The 19,674-nt window shown below is 38.7% G+C and overlaps 1 protein-coding gene across 13 annotated transcripts in view; it reads left to right on the forward strand.

Annotated features, from left to right (window-relative positions):
* The window catches only part of LOC112052627 (trafficking kinesin-binding protein milt), a 53,378-nt gene extending 34,119 nt beyond the window's left edge, over positions 1-19,259 (forward strand). For all 13 annotated transcript variants that reach the window (XM_024091784.2, XM_024091779.2, XM_052881796.1 and 10 more), the window contains 9 exons: positions 3,203-3,401; positions 6,091-6,221; positions 9,243-9,332; positions 11,440-11,645; positions 12,060-12,227; positions 12,966-13,108; positions 13,532-13,687; positions 14,422-14,572; positions 14,850-19,259. In XM_024091784.2, coding sequence (XP_023947552.1) covers positions 3,203-3,401; positions 6,091-6,221; positions 9,243-9,332; positions 11,440-11,645; positions 12,060-12,227; positions 12,966-13,108; positions 13,532-13,687; positions 14,422-14,572; positions 14,850-15,579 — 1,974 coding nt within the window. In that variant the 3' untranslated portion in view covers positions 15,580-19,259. The remainder of the gene's footprint in view (positions 1-3,202; positions 3,402-6,090; positions 6,222-9,242; positions 9,333-11,439; positions 11,646-12,059; positions 12,228-12,965; positions 13,109-13,531; positions 13,688-14,421; positions 14,573-14,849) is intronic.
* Positions 19,260-19,674: the final 415 nt, after the last annotated feature.

Genomic DNA, 19,674 nt, shown 5'->3' on the forward strand with positions numbered 1-19,674 from the left:
GCGCTTTCTGGTTCGAGGTTGCATTCTAGCACCTTGAGACCCAAACTTCCATCGAATCTCTCCGCCCATTGCCTCTTCAGTTTTGCAACTTTTTGAAGTGTATCACTAACTGTGGTTGTTCTACGAATTATGCAAATGCACCGAGAATAGCTCGCTCCATCGTTCGCTGACTTTAGGTATTTTTATAGGGCCCAGAGTTGCCAAGTCACCATTGGTATTATGTATCAATACTTGTGCAAATAATTTATGCCATCCTTGTATCAATATTGTATGCCATTGATATCGTGGCTATCACCTACCTCAAATGTTTCCAGGAGCTATTTTATTTCGCTAATTTATTTAAATACATCAATTCAATCATTAATCCTAGGTTTGCCACATACATTTATTAATACAGATAAACTAGTCTAATAAATACCGATTATAGTTTAACTCCCTCATAGTAAAACAAAATTCCTATAAAACTGTTAACAATTATGTCAAGTCGTCGATGTAAACGTGCCTAAGAGGCTTGCTTATTCAATCTGCCTGAAGTGTCGGTTCTCTCAAGAGTTCACTGTACGAGTATGTTGTGCAGATGTATTAGCCGGCCTTGAAGAGTTTGTCACAATATATAAGTCTCAGGCTGCCTAACATAATGGTGATCTGTATGTTTATGTTCATATTGTGTACGTTTGAACTAAATTTCAACAATTTAAAAGTAATTCTGCTAATATTTTCTTGGTATGTTTTATGTTAAGAATTATCAGCTATTTTTTTCGTGCTCTGCTGTGCTATGACAATTCATTGTTCGGAAACTTACCTACAGATTTCAGAAATAGCACTTCTCTGTTTTTAGTTAGTGATTATTGCAATATTTTTAAGTATTGAAAAAAAACAATTTCTAGTTGTGTGTAGCGTAAGAATATATTTATTGATGTTAAATATTTTATATGTATGTGTTTACCTCGTAGGCCTCAAGAAATAACAAACCATTTTGTTGGTGACTTTGGGTGCGATACTGGTCCATTTTAAATTGGTCTGAGGTGGGCAGAGAAGGCAATAACACGGCAGCGGGAGTAGCACATTGTGGCTGCAGCATCTGACAGTGGGATTCATAGACGTTTTAGGGGCACGCCCAGTGTCGAATTTAACCTATTTGTTTGAGAATTTGACACTCAGAGGGTAACTGATCCCCTGAGGGTGTCCCCTACAACGTCTATGAATTCCACTAGGAGTGTTCCCACACTGTAGTATAGTGCTTTGGTGTAAAATACCATTTGCAAACGCTCAGAATTCTTGTTTCTGGTTAATGGAGCCATAAAAGGTTGAATTTATTTAGAGCTCATCAATCCATGTGGTGTAGCAGTAAATACCCGTTACTCGTAAAGTCCATGTTGGATTTCTTAGATACAGTATCTACCTTCTGTCTAATTACGGATAGTGTACGGGTTATTGGAATGTAACGGTATTCAGGATAGTGCATTTAAGCTACGTTAAGTTAACTTTTTAAGTTTTATTAATTTTCTGTAAAGTTTTAAAGCAATGTAAGTTTAAAAATTCAAAATATATTGCGCAGAGTTTTTATTAATTGTTTTGAATTTGGGATTATCCACGATTAACACATATTATAAAAATACCAATTGCTATCTTTGTGACCCAGCTAAATATCAATTGTTATATTAGTACAAGTGGACGGCAGCGATTTCGTTGCAGTCCGCATGGAAACCATGAACATTTTATACTACAAAAAGTATAAAACTTTGGTACACAGTAACCTCTAGATTCCAATGAAAGTCCCTTTACAATCAGTTCCGCTGTTCCAGACAATCGGATAGACAAAAATTTGAAAAAGTTTCTTTGTGTTTTAGTATCGTGTAAATAACTTAAGATAACACAGTTATTTTGTAATCACAGACGGACACTTCAATTTTGTTTTATTTACACTTGTAAGTATTGATTGATAATACCCGGTTTCAGAATCGCATATAAAAATTGTATACGTAGTACAAGCGGTTAATTATATAATAGTGTAGTATTTCGAAATATTTCAGAGCAAAGTATGAGATTTTCTTTTAAGACTTCTTTGTGATACTTATACCTAGTGATGTGTAACCTAATGATTATCGTATTAGCTATTTGTGCATTTTCCGGAATATGATTTAATGGCATAGCAATTAGCATACAAAAATAATTCGCAATCTTTTTCTGTTTGTCGCTGAGCCATGATAAATTGTATCGGTATTTTATATAATCTTTAAGGCGGTACTTTGGTCGCATCATTAAGTTATTGATTAAAATCGCTAAATGCATTTTTTGTACAGAAATTTAAAACTACACAATCATACCCAACTGCTCGTAATATACCCAACCCAAGTAAATAATTATGAAAGCCTTTTTTTAAAAATTGATTTTGGATAATATTGATTTCCTAATACATAAATTTAACTGCCTAGTTGGTCAAGTAGTTAGTTTATGTTGGTTCGGATCACTAGGTTCTGTGTTTGGTTTTGAGTCGGGCATTGAAATGTTTTCTTTTAAACAAATCTCAGTTCAGAATTGGGAAGTTACACCACCATGGCTCGTAGACAACGTTAAGCCATGAGTCCGGGTCATTAACCGTCAACCAAACCCAGATTTGGATCAGCGTGGTAGATCTAAGCTTCATATTCCCCCCATCTAAAGTGAAGCCTGGCCCTGTTATGGGCCGTTAGAATAGATACATCATCACCACTCTATTTTCAGTTCATAGTCAGTTCATAGTCATCATCACCACTCTATTTTCAGCGTTACGAGCGGTCGTATCCTTAGTTGCTTTTGTGCGTGACTATTGCGTTCCGGCCTCCCTACTTGGCTAGGGGAGCTGGAAAGATGTATGGGAATGACATTTGCTATCGACAGGTCACGTGATCAAGATCTGTCATTCCCATACATTTTTCTACTATTCGAAGCGTTAGTGATCGTAGAAAGAGAATCGACGTGTCACTTGGCTAGAGGGGCAGGCATGGCGTCCGAACGTATGCTCTCTCCCAATCGATTTACAATTTAAGGAGGAAGCCTGGAATTGGTGCCAGTGACTAAATAATTGCGGAGTAAATGTAAGCTTAGTTTGGACCAACTCCAACCCGCTTAATGTCCTCGGTCCACTAACACTGCGCTTTTCGGTACACGGTCGTCCTTTTAATGTCGATTTGGGTTTTATTAAAGTTCGACTTGCTTGCAGGTATTAACCGATGACACAGAAGAGAGTTCACCCACGGAGGAGCAGGAGGCACCGACGGCTATCGCGCTGAAGCGTCGCACGGGAGCCCTGGAGCGGGAGAACCGAGCGCTGAGGGAGGAGGCCGCGCGCCTTGCCGCCGGCGCTGACTCGGCCGAGCTGGCTGAGAGACAGCTGTTGAGGGACATCGCTGCTCAGCTCTGTAAGCGCATTCTTATTATATGATATCTATATCTCCCCAGCTATATTATTCCACTCATGGAGAATAAGAAGGCACCGACTGAGCGCTGAGGAAAGATGGCTGAGAGGCAGCTGTTGAGACATCGCTGCTCAGCTATGTAAGCGCTTACTTGTTGACATCTAAATCTCCTCGGTTATATTATCACACTCACTGGCGATAAGGAGGCCGAGGAGCTGATCGAGAGGCAGCTGTTGAGGGACGACCCATCAATTAAACAGCTGTTTTTGTGGCTTTCTGTTTGTGAGTCGCGAAACTTATACAGGTATCAAAGGTATAGGAACTGAAGTGTTGGAGCGAGAAAGCCGAGTGATAAGAGGAGCTGGCCGAGCGGTAGCTGCTGAGGGACAATGCTGATCAGCTATGTAAGCGCTTGTTTATCATATGACATCAACCATATCTGCCCTGGTACATTATCACACTCACGGGGGAGCAGGAGGCACCGACGACTATTGCGTTAAAGCGTCGACGAGACAAATGTCGATCAATAGAGGCGTAATCGTAGTTTTGTCTCTCTCTTTCATTGCGTTGGGATCAAATTTTTATCTCCGCCGGTATTGGTCGACAATGTGTTTTTCTCTACACGAGAGATGTTGACGCATGCTAAGTCTACTGACTTTGATCTTTCTTATAGGATAGCGTATATTCCTTGCGCTGCTCTAATGTTGGTGGGTGATAATTTTTAGCTCTGTAACGATTACTGATAGATGTTAATAATAATAAGTGGCACCGTGATCTCCGAGGCTGGTTTTTGTGAGACGGTGGTTCATATTGTATAACACCACCGTCTTCTCAAAACCTCACCTGACCTCTTCGCAAAAACAGTCTTCTATAGAGAAGTTCCTAGAAGAAAGAAAGCTTAAGGTCAATATTTCTTAACCTAACCCGATCCCAGGATTTCATGATCCAAAGACACATAGGCTAATTACTAGACCAACGAGATCAACTCTGTTATGTTATTTGTTGTATCTCTCAGACCACATACCTTCTATATGACCTACCTCGCTAGAGGTTGCCCCTCTGTCAAAACTATTTGATCATGATCAAACGTTTTTATACAAACTGCGTTTATAGAATCGATGTTTTATTGTGTTAAAATTACACGAGTGTGTATAACGATTTTAATTTATACTTGTGTGAAGTGTAAAGACAGGATATATTTATTGGTGTTAAATATTTTCAATGTTTGAGTTTATTTAAAAAATGTCAGAAATTTTGTTGGTGAATTTGAGTGCGATACAAGTCCATACAAGGTAATTGGTCTGAGATCTATCTATAAAAATATATATATATGCTGTAAGTCATTGACCTCTTGTAATAAAAGGACGCACAATCATGTAGAAAATTTACTTAAAAACTGGCCAATTTTGCTTTGACAGTTTTAGAATTATTGGTAAAGAAAATTATACCTGAAGGCCATTAAATATAGTCCAATATTCAATAAAATGCCAAATTCAAAGCAAATTTAACCTTAAGGATTGAATTTATGGTTGAATTTGCAAATGCGTCTATTTGAATTGAGTGCCTATAAGTTGTGTTTGGCACTCATTAAGTGGGGACGTTTTTTGGTCGCTGATTGTGCATCCACTTTAATAGGAGATCGATGTTGTAAGTGCAATTTAGAACTATCTTGTTGAGTCATTATTATAACATGTTAAATTAGCAATAATTATAATGACTTAAAATAAGTTGAAGAAGAATATGAAGTAAGAAGAACACAAGAAACCTGGGTATGGTGGCACAAGGTGGCCTAGCAGCGTGTTTTCTGTAAACTTTGCACCCTGTCAGACCATACTTGTTCCAACACACCTATTCGCACCATTGAAGACTCAAGAACAGAAGAATGGAACTTGAACTTGAGAGGAAGCTCAAAACCCCGCGAACATGTAAAAAGTTGAGGTGTTTTGCGTTTTGCGTGCTGAATTCTGCGTTTCGCGGTCTGTGTAATGTATGTCTATACCGCAGAACGCGGTCTGAATGCTCAACTTTTATTTCTGGTTGTGTTATTACCGTAGGCTCCTTAATAGGACGGCGAGATGAAATATTGCTCTCTTTTTCGTCCCAATGTATCATTAGAGACAGCGATATTTTTAATTCAGCGGCAATTTGTCGACATTTGTGTTTCTCTTGTCTCGAGATAAATGTCAGGGTGTGCCTGTGCATTATAAACCGACAGAACATTAAGTAAAATCCTCGATCGCATCGAGACGTCAGAAGAATAAGTTTATATGCATGGTTTGCCCACAGAAGCGATCTCTACCACTAACAGTAGGCGTTAGGCGTATGACAAATAATGTCCCTGTCGTCGTTTTCTCGCGGAGCGTCCTCGTAAATTGACGAGAGAGACATTATTTTTGTCTAAATATCGATATCGCAACGAGAGATTGAAGAGAGCTATTTTTTCGAGTACTATTTATTTCTAGTGTGTTTTTACTGTGGCCCTAGCATAGTGATCGCAGACGCCATTGTATGGCCAATTTCGTTCACTTTAGCTATTTTGATTTTGACGCAAAAGTAGTGAACCGATTTTCGTGAAAATTAAATGGGACTAAAGTATACTCTGTCAAACAAAATAACTATAAAAACACAGCGTCGAATTAAGAACCTCCTCCTTTTTTTGAAATCGGTTAACAATTGTGTGTTGCATTGACAGCGAGTGCGAACTCCGAAGCGAGCGTGCTGAGCTTGGAGCTAGCGGAGGAGCGGCAACGGTTCGCGGACTTGCAGTATCAACTCGACACCACCAACACAAGACTTGCCGCCTCCGAGAGGAGTTTACAACAGGTACCTTTATAGTCCAGTGGACGTGACCTATGCCGCCGATTCTGGAGGGTGTGGGTTCGTACCATTGTGCATTTTACAAAATTAAATATCACGTGTCTCAAACGGTGAAGGAAAACATCGTGAAACCCGCATACCAAAGAATTTTCTTAATTCTCTGCGTGTGTGAAGTCTGCCAATCCGCATTAGGCCAGCGTGGTGGACTATTGGCCTAACCCCTTTCATTCTGAGAGGAGACTCGAACTCAGCAGTAAGGCGAATATGGGTTGATAACGACAACTTACAACGATATTTTATACTATAGACTAGCCGACCCGGTCAAGCTTCGCTTTGAGTCTTACCCCTATCCTGTTCTACTCCTACCCTACACTACTCTACCCTACCCCTGCCCGAGTAAAACCGCGGGGCGTCGGCTAGCACTATATTATAAAACGAAGGGCTTATAATATTGATGGCCTTAGTGGCGCAGTCGTATGCGCGGCGGGTTTACAAGACGGAGGTCCTGGGTTGAGGTTTTCTTAATTGGTCCAGGTCTGTCTGGTGGGAGGCTTCGGCCGTGGCTAGTTACAACCCTATCGACAAAGACGTACCGCCAAGCGATTTAGCGTTTCGGTAAGATGTCGTGTAGAAAACGAAAGGGGTGTGGATTTCCGTCCTACGCCTAACAAGTTAGCCTGCTTCCCTCTTAGATTGCATCACTTACTTACACTACACTTTAAAAATTAAAAAAAAAAGAAAATAAAAGTATTAGGTATATATAAAATTTGGTGGCATTTTTTTCTTTAAAATGCTGGGCCTAAGACGTGGTCAGTCTAGATAATTTTAATTACATTTACATATTTTAATAAAGATCATAAAATATGAATAAGATTTCATAAGGTTTTATGTAATACAATTGACCTTTCCACAAATATTTACTATCTACTCGTACTATTATATTGTAAAGATTGGAGAACCTAATATGTTTGCTTGACCTACTCAACGCATACGTTGAATGTTTCTAGCTAATTTATTTAAAGTCGACCTATATATTATGATAAAACCATTTTGTAGATTATACGATACCGACGAGAATACTAAGAAAATAATTTCTGATTGTTGTTTTTAAACCAACATTGTTGTATGAAAATAATTCTCGATTGTTGTTTTTTAAAACGACATTGTTGCCTGTGACGAATTAGTAATTACATTTTTATGGCAAATTTATTGTTTGTGGAGTTTCAGTTGAGTACACAGATATAATGCGATAATTGAAAGCGATGATATCGCGCTAATCTCTGCGCTGATAAAAACTTTCTTTTACGTTCGTACTTTCTAGTTGAAGTCGAACGCTAAAATCACGAAGGGCTTTATATAACTGAAACTGGCTAACTAATAACTTTCGTTTCACTATGCTCATATTTCTATTTAACAATGCCCTAAATAGATACCGGACAGCCTATAATAAACTAAGAGCTTGCGATAGCCAGACATACCTCATTTTATGCTGACAAAAAGTTCGTCGCTGTCATATTTAAAATTTGATTTTTCTTAATATTTTCTACGGGATATCATGAGGCCAGTCACTTAGCTTCGCGCCAATCCTTTGGCAAACATTGTTAAGGATTAAAATCGAAGGATTTCTAGCGAAGGGCTGCTATGTGTCTAGCGATTGGAACCGTGATTCCATATGCTATCCCTAGAAAATATCAACATTTACGTTTTATAATTGACCTCTTGAGGATCTGGACCCTAGAAAAGAAACCTATCTTGGACAACATAAATGCAAACTCTATTATTAGCTAGAGTACTTATTTATGTGTTACGGAGGACCTACGGAACCGTGATTCCATATGCTATCCCTAAAAATATCAAAATTTACGTTTTATAATTGGGCTATTTAGGATCTGGAGTTCTGGAACCTAGAAAATAAACCTATATTCCAAAGCAACAATCCAAACTCCATTATTAGCTACAGTAATTATCTATGTGTTACGTACTTAGACCATTAATAACTGGACGCGGTTCGCACCCAAATTCACCAACAAAAAAGTCTGTAATTTTTTGAGGGGGACGAGGTAAACTCACACATCGAAATTGGAACCGTGATTCCATATGCTATTCCTAGAAAATATCAACATTTACGTTTTATAATTGGGCTATTTAGGATCTGGAGTTCTGGAACCTAGAAAATAAACCTATATTCCAAAGCAACAATCCAAACTCCATTTTAGCTACAGTACTTATCTATGTGTTACGGAGGTCCAAATTATACGCTTACATATTATTATATGTTTACAACCGCTGTTAAATACCTACGCACTATTATCGGGATTGTCTGCGATCATTACTTTCGGGGTTTAAAGGGTCAATTTGCGGCGCTGCCATGGATCGCTAAAATGCTTCATACCAAACCTATTCAAACCTTGTTATCATTTTCTATAGCTTTCGTTAGGAAGTGTGTATTTGTTACTCAGATTAAGAAGTGGAAAAAAGTCACATAAGAGTCATTAGATGTCTCATTCACAATCCCCGAACCGTAGTACGTAAGATAATGTTGGTAGCAGCATTAGCTAACAAAAATTTATACATAAAATGAGGTATATCTGGCCATCGCAGACTTTTGTTCTATAACAACGTGTCGACAGTCTAATGACCTAAAAAAACTACTGTTGTCTGTCACTCAGTTGACAGTACAGACGGCGATGCTTTTATAGTTTTTCTAACTTCCGTTGGAGTCACGTAACTAATTGCGTATGTTATTTTGTTCTTCCAAAGCCACCAAAGTCCAAATTCCATAATTAGCAACAGTGCTTATCTATGGTAGCATCATGAGCTGACGAACATTCAACCTTTATAAAATGTAGCATGTATGGCTCTCGCAGGCTCTCGTTCTATAAGATCGTGTCGACTGTCTGATGATCTAAAAAAAACACTATTGCCTGTCACTCAATTGACACAGACGGCGAAACTTTTATGTTTTTTTTATAGTTTTTTTATTTCCGTTCAAATTACGTAATAATTACGTATGTTATTTTTTTGCAGTTAACCACCGAACACGAGCACACACTTCGGATATTAGAGATAACGAAAGATAACCAAAATGCACTCGCCGCAGAGTTGGCTGACGCTAAGGTATGAATTATGCATGTAATATTTAATTAACTCATATTACATCACGTAATCTACCTCCTGTAATGTTCAGTAGTTATCATGTGTGCCTTGAGATATCGAGGTCCCAGGTTCGAGTCCAGTGGCGATAACACGCGATAAACGAGAATTCACGATCAACGAGAATAATCTCTGACGAGAAATAGATAAATTTCAACTAATGACAGTGCAACTCACAGACTAACATTCGGAAATACCGCTATATTATATTTCATTGCGTTGGGACGAAGGAGTGGAAGTGGGACAACTCCGCTCCCATTGCACGATCTTTTGTCTATTTCTCTTTACTTGGTCACATGCTAGCGCCACTGGGTCGGGCTAGAAAATATTGAGCTTTTCTTTCTTTATAGGAATTTTCAGTGCCAATTTTCAAATAGAATTGGGGAGTCACAACACACCAACGGTCGTCGCTCACGGGTCATTATCATTAACTTTGGTAGTAATTGTCAAAATATATTCAAAACTTCGGCTTGAGGTTTTCTTAATTGATCCTGGGAGGCTTCGGCCATGGCTAGTTACCAACCTACCGGCAAAGACGTACCGCCACGCGATTAAGCTTTCCGGTACGATGTCGTGTAGAAATCGAAAGGGGTGTGGATTTTCATCCTCCTAACAAACTAGCCCGCTTCCTTCTTAGACAGCATCATCATTTACCATCAGATGATAATGTAGTCAAGGGCCAACTTATAAAGATTAAAAAAAAGAAGGCGGTTAGAAAAAAGGCCAAAAATGAGATGGTTGGATTGTGTAAAAGAAGAGTGAACGATAAGTTGACGAATGGACAAGATTGACCTATTTTGCTGACTGAAGGAGATGTGAATTATGACATTACGTAAAAAAGACGGATTTTTGTTACGTAAGTTATGTAGCCGATATTTATTGGTCGATAAAGGCGTTTGCAGATATTGCTTATTTTATTTATATTACCATATACAATCAAAATTTATTAGGTACATATCTATCTGTGTTAATAATTAAAGTATTATAACCGTTTTGTGTCAAGGTGCCTATTTGTCATATTGAATGATATAATAACAATTATTTTACGTGATATTCGCAACGTACTCGTACGTTTGTATTGAATTGGATTTTCTTTTGACCTATTTTCGTAGGAAATTATTGAAATGTCAGTCATTGTAATCATCAATTAAGGTCAACATCGACCTCACTGGCGCAGGCTTCAGATTGTAGATAGGTTCATAATACATTTGTCTTATTTGTATAAACTTCACGAAGACTAACTTTTTTTTATAACTGACATATTGCTTAGGAATTAGGATACCCTTTAGGGATCACATCGCACTATTTTATAAACTGCACTATTTTTTTGTAGCTGTTCTTTTTTCTATATTTTTTGAATACACTTTTTCTTATAATTTTGCAATAGAATATTATTGTGTCAATATCAATTAGAGATTTTTTGATTCGTCGTTAGAGTCAACGAAAACTGAGGGTATTTTGTTATTTGGCAGCTTTAATTATTGTTTTGCAATCTATATCAATGAATTCCATAGTCACTCCTGCTTCTATTTCATTTAGTAAATTATCTCAACAAACTGAGAAAGTACAAGTTGCTTTTTTTTAATTGGGTAGCTTTTATGATGATATACGTACTGCTGGAAAACATCATCCGGGCACGTAGTTCAATATCCCATTGTTTATTCTCGTAAAATTTTAGTACTTATTGTACTTCGATAGTAAACATTTTGTACCGTCATAACATCATACCAACTTTCGATGCAGTTTCCTAGTATATTTTTCCTTCTTATTGTGTGAGAAGATCCTACATTCATCCGTCGATGAGCGTGAATGTATTCCGTCGATGTTTTTTTAATCTTAATAATGGATTTTCCATAATTTTATTTTTTATGGGGCCCGGTAATGTCACGATACTTGGAGGTAGGATGAGCCACATGCATTCCTCCTTGCGTTGCTAGACTATTAGCTTCGTGACAACCTTTCGCTAAAAACTCTATTAACCAAAAAATCTTTAAGGCTGCTTTTGAAGGGTTGTCGAGCATTTTTTAATAATGATGTTATGATGATGTTGATGATGATGGAATAATCGTAGGAGCGGTACGCAGAGGTGGCCGCGCTGCTGGGCGAGGCGCAGGAGCAGCTGCGCGCGGTGCGCAAGCGCGGCGAGGCCACGCGCGGCCTCATGCCGTCCGTGGCGGCCGCGGCAGGGCTGCTGCCCGCCAGCCTGCACCGCGAGATGCACTCCTCCGTGTACTCCGAGCTCAGCCTCGACTCCGGCATCGGAGACCCGCTCGCGCAGTGAGTACTCATACAATACACAGCAGCGCAAGTCCAGTAAACCAAGTGCGGTGAGGTCATACGCGGCCCACGAGCGCGCTTTCTTAGACGATGCCTATTGTCGTAGTCACCCAGAGCTGACAGAAAATCCTCTACCCACGTTTTACGACCCCGTGACCGGAGCATTCTCAGGAGACGGTGACTGGACCAAGTACTTCGCGTCTTTGCATTATTGCCATCCCAATGAAACTGGGAAACTTCGCGGAACGTTGTAGAGTCACCATTTCCCGATGAAGGGGTGCGAAGTCATTATTGGATTTGTCGGATTTCCGGGGGTTGTAACAAAAAATCAGTCACTATTTATAACTAACTGCCGCAAAGTATCACTTGCTTCTATATAATACTTTGTTGTCAAAAATCATGTCGTTATTCCAGTTCAAGCATGCAGAAAGTCTTCGAGACAGTACAATGCGCGTCGCGCTGGTCGGGTGCTTCGCTGGCGGGCTCCGACCCCGACGCGTCGTACAAACCGCCCGCTAAGCCTACCTCTTCTGACTCCTTCTTTGAAGATACTTCTGACACTGAATCGGAGGATTTGTACCCGTAAGTTAGAGAAGTTCTTTACGCACGTTTGACTTCTAGGGTAAGCTGATGAATACATGACGCAAGTTTTAGCGCGAAAAGTGCGATCGGGCGAGGTGAACGAACTGAAAGGGAGTAATAGGTTAGTTATAACGAAAACAGTTACGTTAGAGAGAAAGTTTTACTTCAGTCGTGTTGTCATAAGCACACTCGTTAATTGTAATAGTCTGATAGAACACATAGAACCCACCCTTACGTAAGTAAATTTTACAGTTCCATCGTGTATTACTAAGCAACAATTCGCAGGGACCGTGTCATACGATTCGCTGCTTTGCGCGATACGTGAGGACTAAATGTTAAGTCTCATGTGCCTAATCGTTTCTGCAACACGAACAATAGTAACAATAGTTCAGAACTATTGTTCGGGTTGTTGTTGTTGAAGAGGAGAGTTTACTATATTACTTATATGAATATTAACTAAATACTATATGCTTTTAGGCATTTCATGAAATGTAGAAATTAAACTGTTATACTTTAAAGAAATGTTTGACATCGTCCCACTTGAAAAAAACATATTTGCGTTTTCGGTTTAGCTAGAAATTTCCATCCGTCTTAGACAATGGTTACAACTTGGCATCTTTAAAACTAGAATCGCAATATTCTATATATTCAATATTCTATATTTTATATTTCTATACTATTGTCAGTTAAAACCGTGGTTAAACGCCAGTCTATTATATATTTAAAAAATGTTTGCAGTGGCAACACAGGGTTCGGCGTCCCGGGAGCTCCTGGAGCCTCTGAGCTAGCGGCGGCTCTACGAAGGCTCACACCGCAGGAGATCAACTCTAGGAGAGCCTCGCTGGCCGCGTCGCATGTGTTAAGGCAGCGAAGGAGAACAGGTATTACACTCAGATTTTTTTTTAAATTAAATTTCTTTAGGCACGCTGGACTTGAGGAGAAAGTTGGTGAATGCGTTACGAAAAATGTAATAAGGCGATGCGTGTCTATCTATCTATGTGTCTACAGGCTTTGTTGTTTATTAAGCAGGGGCACTGATCAGACTAAACAAAAAAATCGACTCATAGGTGAAGATGCCTCACCCCCGAAAGGTTGCGATGCAATTATGACAGAGGCTCTGAGGATAGATGGCGCTTTGCTTTTTTTTTGATTGTCAAAGAGTTGAAACATTATCACCCTAGCACGGGTTGCATTGGAGGAGTGAAGTGGATCTAAGCTTCAGTTTCCCTCTTTTATAACGAGGCAGGCCTGGCCCATGTGAGTTTTGCTTTATGCGCTTTGAAACAAAATATAATATTTTTCAGAGAGGGACCTAAGCGAAGAGAGTGCAGTGTGGGGCGCGGGTGCGGCAGGGGGTCTGGCGCGGTTCCGGCTGCCCCACAAGCTGCAAATCGTCAAGCCGATGGAGGGCTCGCTCACCCTGCACACTTGGGCGCAGCTGGCTAAGCCAACCATGTCGGGTAAGTTTCACTATAGCTTGGCAACTTCGTTCGTAACACTCACGATGGTCCGCGAGGGGCGCGTGTAGCGATGAATGAAAAACGTACGACTGATGCACCTCACTCACTTCCCCGCACGAATAATTTCCCACCCTGTAGTCTTTCCCCCTATCGCCCGCATATCATGGGAGTGTCATCAACGAATTTGCCAGGCTTTAGCAAAGCTTATTTTGAGGTCGAAAAATATGCAAACCAACATTTCTTACAATTTATTTATTGCCGATCGTCGGCAATTACGTCACACTAAATTCAATATGGCGGTCACATTAAAGTAACATACAAAATTTCTTGATATGGGCATTATATCAAAAGGTCTGCTGAGAAGAATACTATAAACAGTATATAATACTTATTGGAACGAAATTCCTTATCGCGTGTTGCGTAAGGGGGCTAGACGGTAAAAATAAGACCAAAAAGTTGTAACGACACTTTTTGCTGTAGTTGTAAGCCGTGATCTGAAGACAGCTGACAGCGATTGCGACAGCGATAGCGATTGCGATATCGAACTTCGTTCCATACAGGTGTCCTCTCAAGGTTTTTTATTTCTAATTTAATTTTGTACTTTTACTAACGGACGCCCCCGTAAGCTTATCTTACTCGTTGGTCGTTGTTTATGTAACTTTCTATTGGTGAAAGCATTTTGAAGGTTGAATAGCCGTGAAAGCTTAACAAACAAATTCATGGCTTACTTGCAGGTTTACTGGAAGAACAAGAGGGCGTGGGTGTGCGGGGGTCCCGCTCCGCGCAAGCGTTGGGCATGCGGATATACAGACTGTCGGACGTGGAGGAGGACGATGACATGCTGCGGTTGCCGCACTCCAGTCACATATACACCTTCACTAACAGGTAATTGTTTAGAAATTGAAGTATTATTTAATACGACTACATTATGATTATTTATGCATGCTTTACATTAGTTAAATTATTAGGCTTAGTAATATTTGAAAGACGACAGTATGTGTGTATGTGAATCGAAGCTGAAACATTTTTCTTACTACATTGTAAGTTTACAGATTTCGATTTTTCTCTATCAATTCAATCGATCATTATATGCATAGTTTGTATACTCAATTGTGTCAAGAAACATTGCTTACGCTTCTCTTTTATTTTCCTTCCGCGACAGCACGGTCTTACATCCGAACGATGGCAGCCTCGTAGGTAGCAGCGTCAGCAGCGTCTGCAGCAGCGGCATGAGCAGCCTCTCCAGCTCCGTGCTCGGCAGCGCATGGAGCTCGCGGCTGACGTCACGCCGCTCCTCCGCCGCCGGCTCCCCCGTGCACTCGCGCCGCGACTCGCTCTGCCAGCCCCCCTCCCGCCCGCATTTCTCCCCCACCGCCACGCCCGCCAACAGCCCGCTGCTCGGCTCCCCCGACTCCTCCCCGCCGCCGACCCCCCGACCCGGCGACGCGCCCCCCTCGCTGCACGCCCTCATCGCGAGCGGCACTTCCATCCTGCGACGGCGGTACCTCACGTCCCCCGCCTCTGACGGCTCCCCCGCGCCGTTAGCTCTACAGACACCAGGATCATTGTACATGGGACTAGTTCATCGCAGTCCGATGGAACAGTTGACGTGTTTGAAGCGTACCCTGAGATCTCCCGCCGCGGCGCCGACGGAGCGCTGCGAGACGACGGACGCGCCGATGGGGGTCCCGGGGCACACGGGGGAGGGCGCGTTGGATGCCGCGGCTCTGGGTTGTGTCAGTAACGGTAGGCGGGGGAGGGTGCGGGCGCCGCGACCTCGTACGGACCTGGGCACGGTGGGGTCGACGCCGACGAGTAGCACTCCGGCGCAGTCGACGCCGCTCGGCACGCTCAGCACCTTTCTCTTCGGTCGGAAAGGCGGTTTGCTGTGAGGGTGCCGGCCTCCCGTCAGAGGTGCTTCCTTAGATCGCTCGGACGCCGCTCACTTTGGAGACCGCCGTACGGAGCCGCGTCGCGTTAACGTTCGTACTGAATACACAGTCGAGGTGAATAGTTACAGCGGCTACTGCGTGCTACTTAACTAATTACTAGGCAATGAGAACCCGATATCTTAATTTCGCTTTACGTAAGTAAATCGAATGGATTAATTTACATTTTCAAAAATTTTGATACGAAGGTAGTTCCTGTTGCGATTTGCCTTAATACGGCGTAGACTTATTGATTTTTTACTCGTGATTTTAGATGTAGAAAAAAAATATTTTAAGCGAAAATCCTTTCGTTCCTGTAGGCACAATTCGATAATCATCGACGTGTTTGGTATTATTTTATGTTATGATTATAGAACATGTATGTTTGTGAGTTTTGTATTTTTTTTTATATGTTGACGTTGTTTTGTAGTCATTTGTATTTTTGTTGCATTTATATGGATGACTTTAATGATGAATCTGAAATTGAATTGATCTTATGGGGAGATTGTTGAGATCGCCATTAGTAGCATTTTCAAATAAACACATTCCTTGTGAAGAAATTAATTAGTATTAATTGAAAGTGTATTGCTGTGGTACAGTAAATATAACTGATTGTTGCAATAATTGAATAGGATTTTCAAAAACAGCTACATATTTTTTGCATTAAATTTAAACGAGGTTCAAGATGTTTAAGACAAAATAAACATCACATAAGTAAAAGCAATCATAATAAAATATACGCATTTTGAGATGAAACGTACATATAATAATATTTGGGAGATTTTTTTTGGATTTTTGTACTCGATCTTGAACTTGGTTTTTATTTAACGTTTCAAATAATAGATTCGTCTTGGTGCACTAATTTAAATAATTATTATTCTTATTGACAATTATTAAGAAAATTATTTGATTTAATAATAATGTTATATTTCATAATAATTAATAATTATGGTTGTTTTCAAAATACGCTTTGTTGAAATTTGTAACTACCTTATCCTAATCAATTTAATATGATAACATATTTAGGCTATGATAACAGTTCTTATTGTTTATCTTTCCTTCATTAATTAGCTATTCATTAATAAGAATCATGAAAATATCATTGTAAATAATTGAATTTCCATTAATTTAGAAGAGTACAAATTATTTATGTTTTATGTAAAATTAGCAGTATTTGTAGTGAACATTATTAGAATGTTTTACTTAATACAACAATTTAGTTTCATTGATTACAATTCTTATAACATTTTTTTTTTTTAATTTTGAGCGACATTTATTTTCTTTTTTATATTAGTGAATTTCTTTTAACTTTATTGTTAACTCAGGGTCTAAATGTTAATGAAAGTGGTGCATGCCATAGTTTAAGAGAAATATGTGAAGTTGTTCAATTGAAGTTGTTGCTTGATTCATCGGAGGATGACATTCGATCGAGAAACTTTTGTTCGCAGTCTTTAATTTTATTTCTGATAGCTTTATTATTTATTTATCATTTAAGTTTAAAACGGGGAGGAGAAGTGTTTATATTATTATCTCTAATAATCATATTACGTATATCTGTATTAAATGTAAAATAAGCATTAACTAATACAATTCCTAGCTATTCATGTTTATTTCTAAATACCACACTCTTATCCAGTTATGTAATTTCTCGTAATTTTCCTAGTAGGGCTTAAATTAGTGTTGCCAAATAGTGTTTCAAATTTCAAAGCAATATTGGTCTATAAATCAGTGCAGCTACAAAATAGTAAGTTTTTGTAATTTATGTATTCATAAATTATTATCATCAATATTTGTCATGGAAAAGAGCTTTGGGAATATTTCTTTATTTTTAATTTATTTGGGATTCAGTAAAAAAATCCAAGATTCGATCTACAGAAGTACAATCAAACGTAAGTCAGAATGTGTCGTTATTCTGGAAAATCGGGACACTATCCGCCATCACTAGTTTAAATATTGAATTTAGTAAATTAAGTTTCTTAATTTACTCTGTAATCTATTAGAATAGTGTATTTTTTTATATTCATCAATATTCGTCATGGTGAAGAGCTTTTGGGACAATTTTCCTGTAAAATATAGGCTAGACTAAAGGATTCAGTAAAAAAACCAAGATTCCAATCAAACGTAAGTCAGAATGTGTCGTTATTCCGAAAAATCAGAACACTATAAGGTATCACTAATTTGAATATTGAATTGTATAAATAAAAACGGAATTTGAATCTTACTTTACTCTGTAATCTATTAGAGTAGTGTATTTTTTTATATCCATGTGAATAATATTATGTATGAAAGAGCCAAACATTAGGTTTGCAAATAGTTTTGACTGGATTTCTATTTTGCGTGTGTCCACTTCTCCAACCCTGTCGGTGCTAGGTAGCAACTATGCCAGTGAGGTTCCCGTGTGTGGTTTTAGCAATCGCACGAATTTAGGTTTTTAGTCGATTAGCAGTATCATGTGGTCTAAGAGCCGGCATTAAGAATATATACCCTCATCTGTTATTCATTATATTATCATACTCTCTCATACTAGATTTAACAAAGAAATGAAAAACGATTGGCCTGATTTAGGGTACTTTTAAATTACGTCGTTATCTTTATTCACTATGCGGGCAAAAGTTCTTTATCCCACTTCTGATTTTAGCGGACTGAGAAGTGATTACAAAATAAAAAAAACTAATGTCGAACAAATGTTGTGAATCATAATCTTTGTTCGACATTAGTTTTCTTATTTTTGTAATCACTTCTCAGTCCGCAAAAAATTAGTGTTATGAAATAAATGATAGTTAATTTTTACAGTGACACATTGTAAAGGGGTTGCCTAGTTAAATTGCGGCCAAACACATTTTTCGTATAAAATCTATGTACTATGTACTAGATCAAAGGTAATACCGTTAAATTAAGCATAAAATAGTCTTTCGTTTGACTTAGTGATGAATGTACATAAATAACATTACTTAACTGTTTATAATATCTGGCAACCCTAAAGTTACAGTGTAAAAGCAGGCAACCTTTACGTTTTCAATTATTTTTGGTATACTCTAGTAACTAGCGTACGATTTTTAAAATTATCTAATGAGGAAAGGAGATTAAATATATTAAAAAAAAAAACCAAAATCGGCCGCAATGGGCAATGTGTCAGTGTGAATATTTTATTTAATTTATTTCTTATACCAAATAAATAACAGATGATGGTATATATTTCTTATGCCGGACCTTATACCAATGTAGGTTAATAGGTTATACATATTTGAATTCAGTTTATGCTTTAATCAGAGGTACGCAGTGAAATCAACTATAAACTTGACCAGAAAAAAAGAGGGCGCAACAATTTTTTTTATACGCTAATAAAAAAAAGTTAGCCTCAAAAGGGTTAGAACTCAGAGCCGTAGTCGACTTTTTCGGCAACATGGCAAAGTTTTTTATTTTTCTGGTCAGGCTTGGATGTGATTTGTTGTGGTGATAGTCAGGAAGGCTGTGAGGCGTCACATGTTGATCACGATTGTGTTGTAAGGCTCAGGTGATTACTTAGCAGTAGGTCCAGCACAAACTGTTCATTGTGAGGGTAACACTTGTTGAGAATTGACGATAACAATATTATTATTAATAGTAATGATTGTATTATAATAGAAATATAATTTATTCCATGAGTTTTGTGTTTTACTACCCTCTTATTTTTAATTTGCTAGTTAGATTTATGTGTACACATACTCGTAATAATTTATAGAGGAATTATTTATGTATGTAAAGAATGAACTCGGAAACTACTGGACCAATTTGAATTGTCTTTCACCAATAGAAAGCTAAGTACATTAATTATTATCAAGGAGTATATTACGAAATTAAATATCACGTATCTCAAACGGTCAAGGAAAAACATCGCGAAAAATTTTCTTAATTCTCTGCGTGTGTGAAGTCTAAAACTAAATGTACATAAATCTATAGAAATATCGCCATCATTAAGTATACGTGGTGTAGTCGGATGCAATGTAATAAAATTAATGACATCTCCGAAATGAGTTGCGGTAGTCGATACGTGCAGGTTATACATATAGGTAGTGAAGA

The sequence above is a fragment of the Bicyclus anynana genome, chromosome 5 (genome assembly GCF_947172395.1).
Source record: "Bicyclus anynana chromosome 5, ilBicAnyn1.1, whole genome shotgun sequence".
NCBI classification, from domain to species: domain Eukaryota; kingdom Metazoa; phylum Arthropoda; class Insecta; order Lepidoptera; family Nymphalidae; genus Bicyclus; species Bicyclus anynana.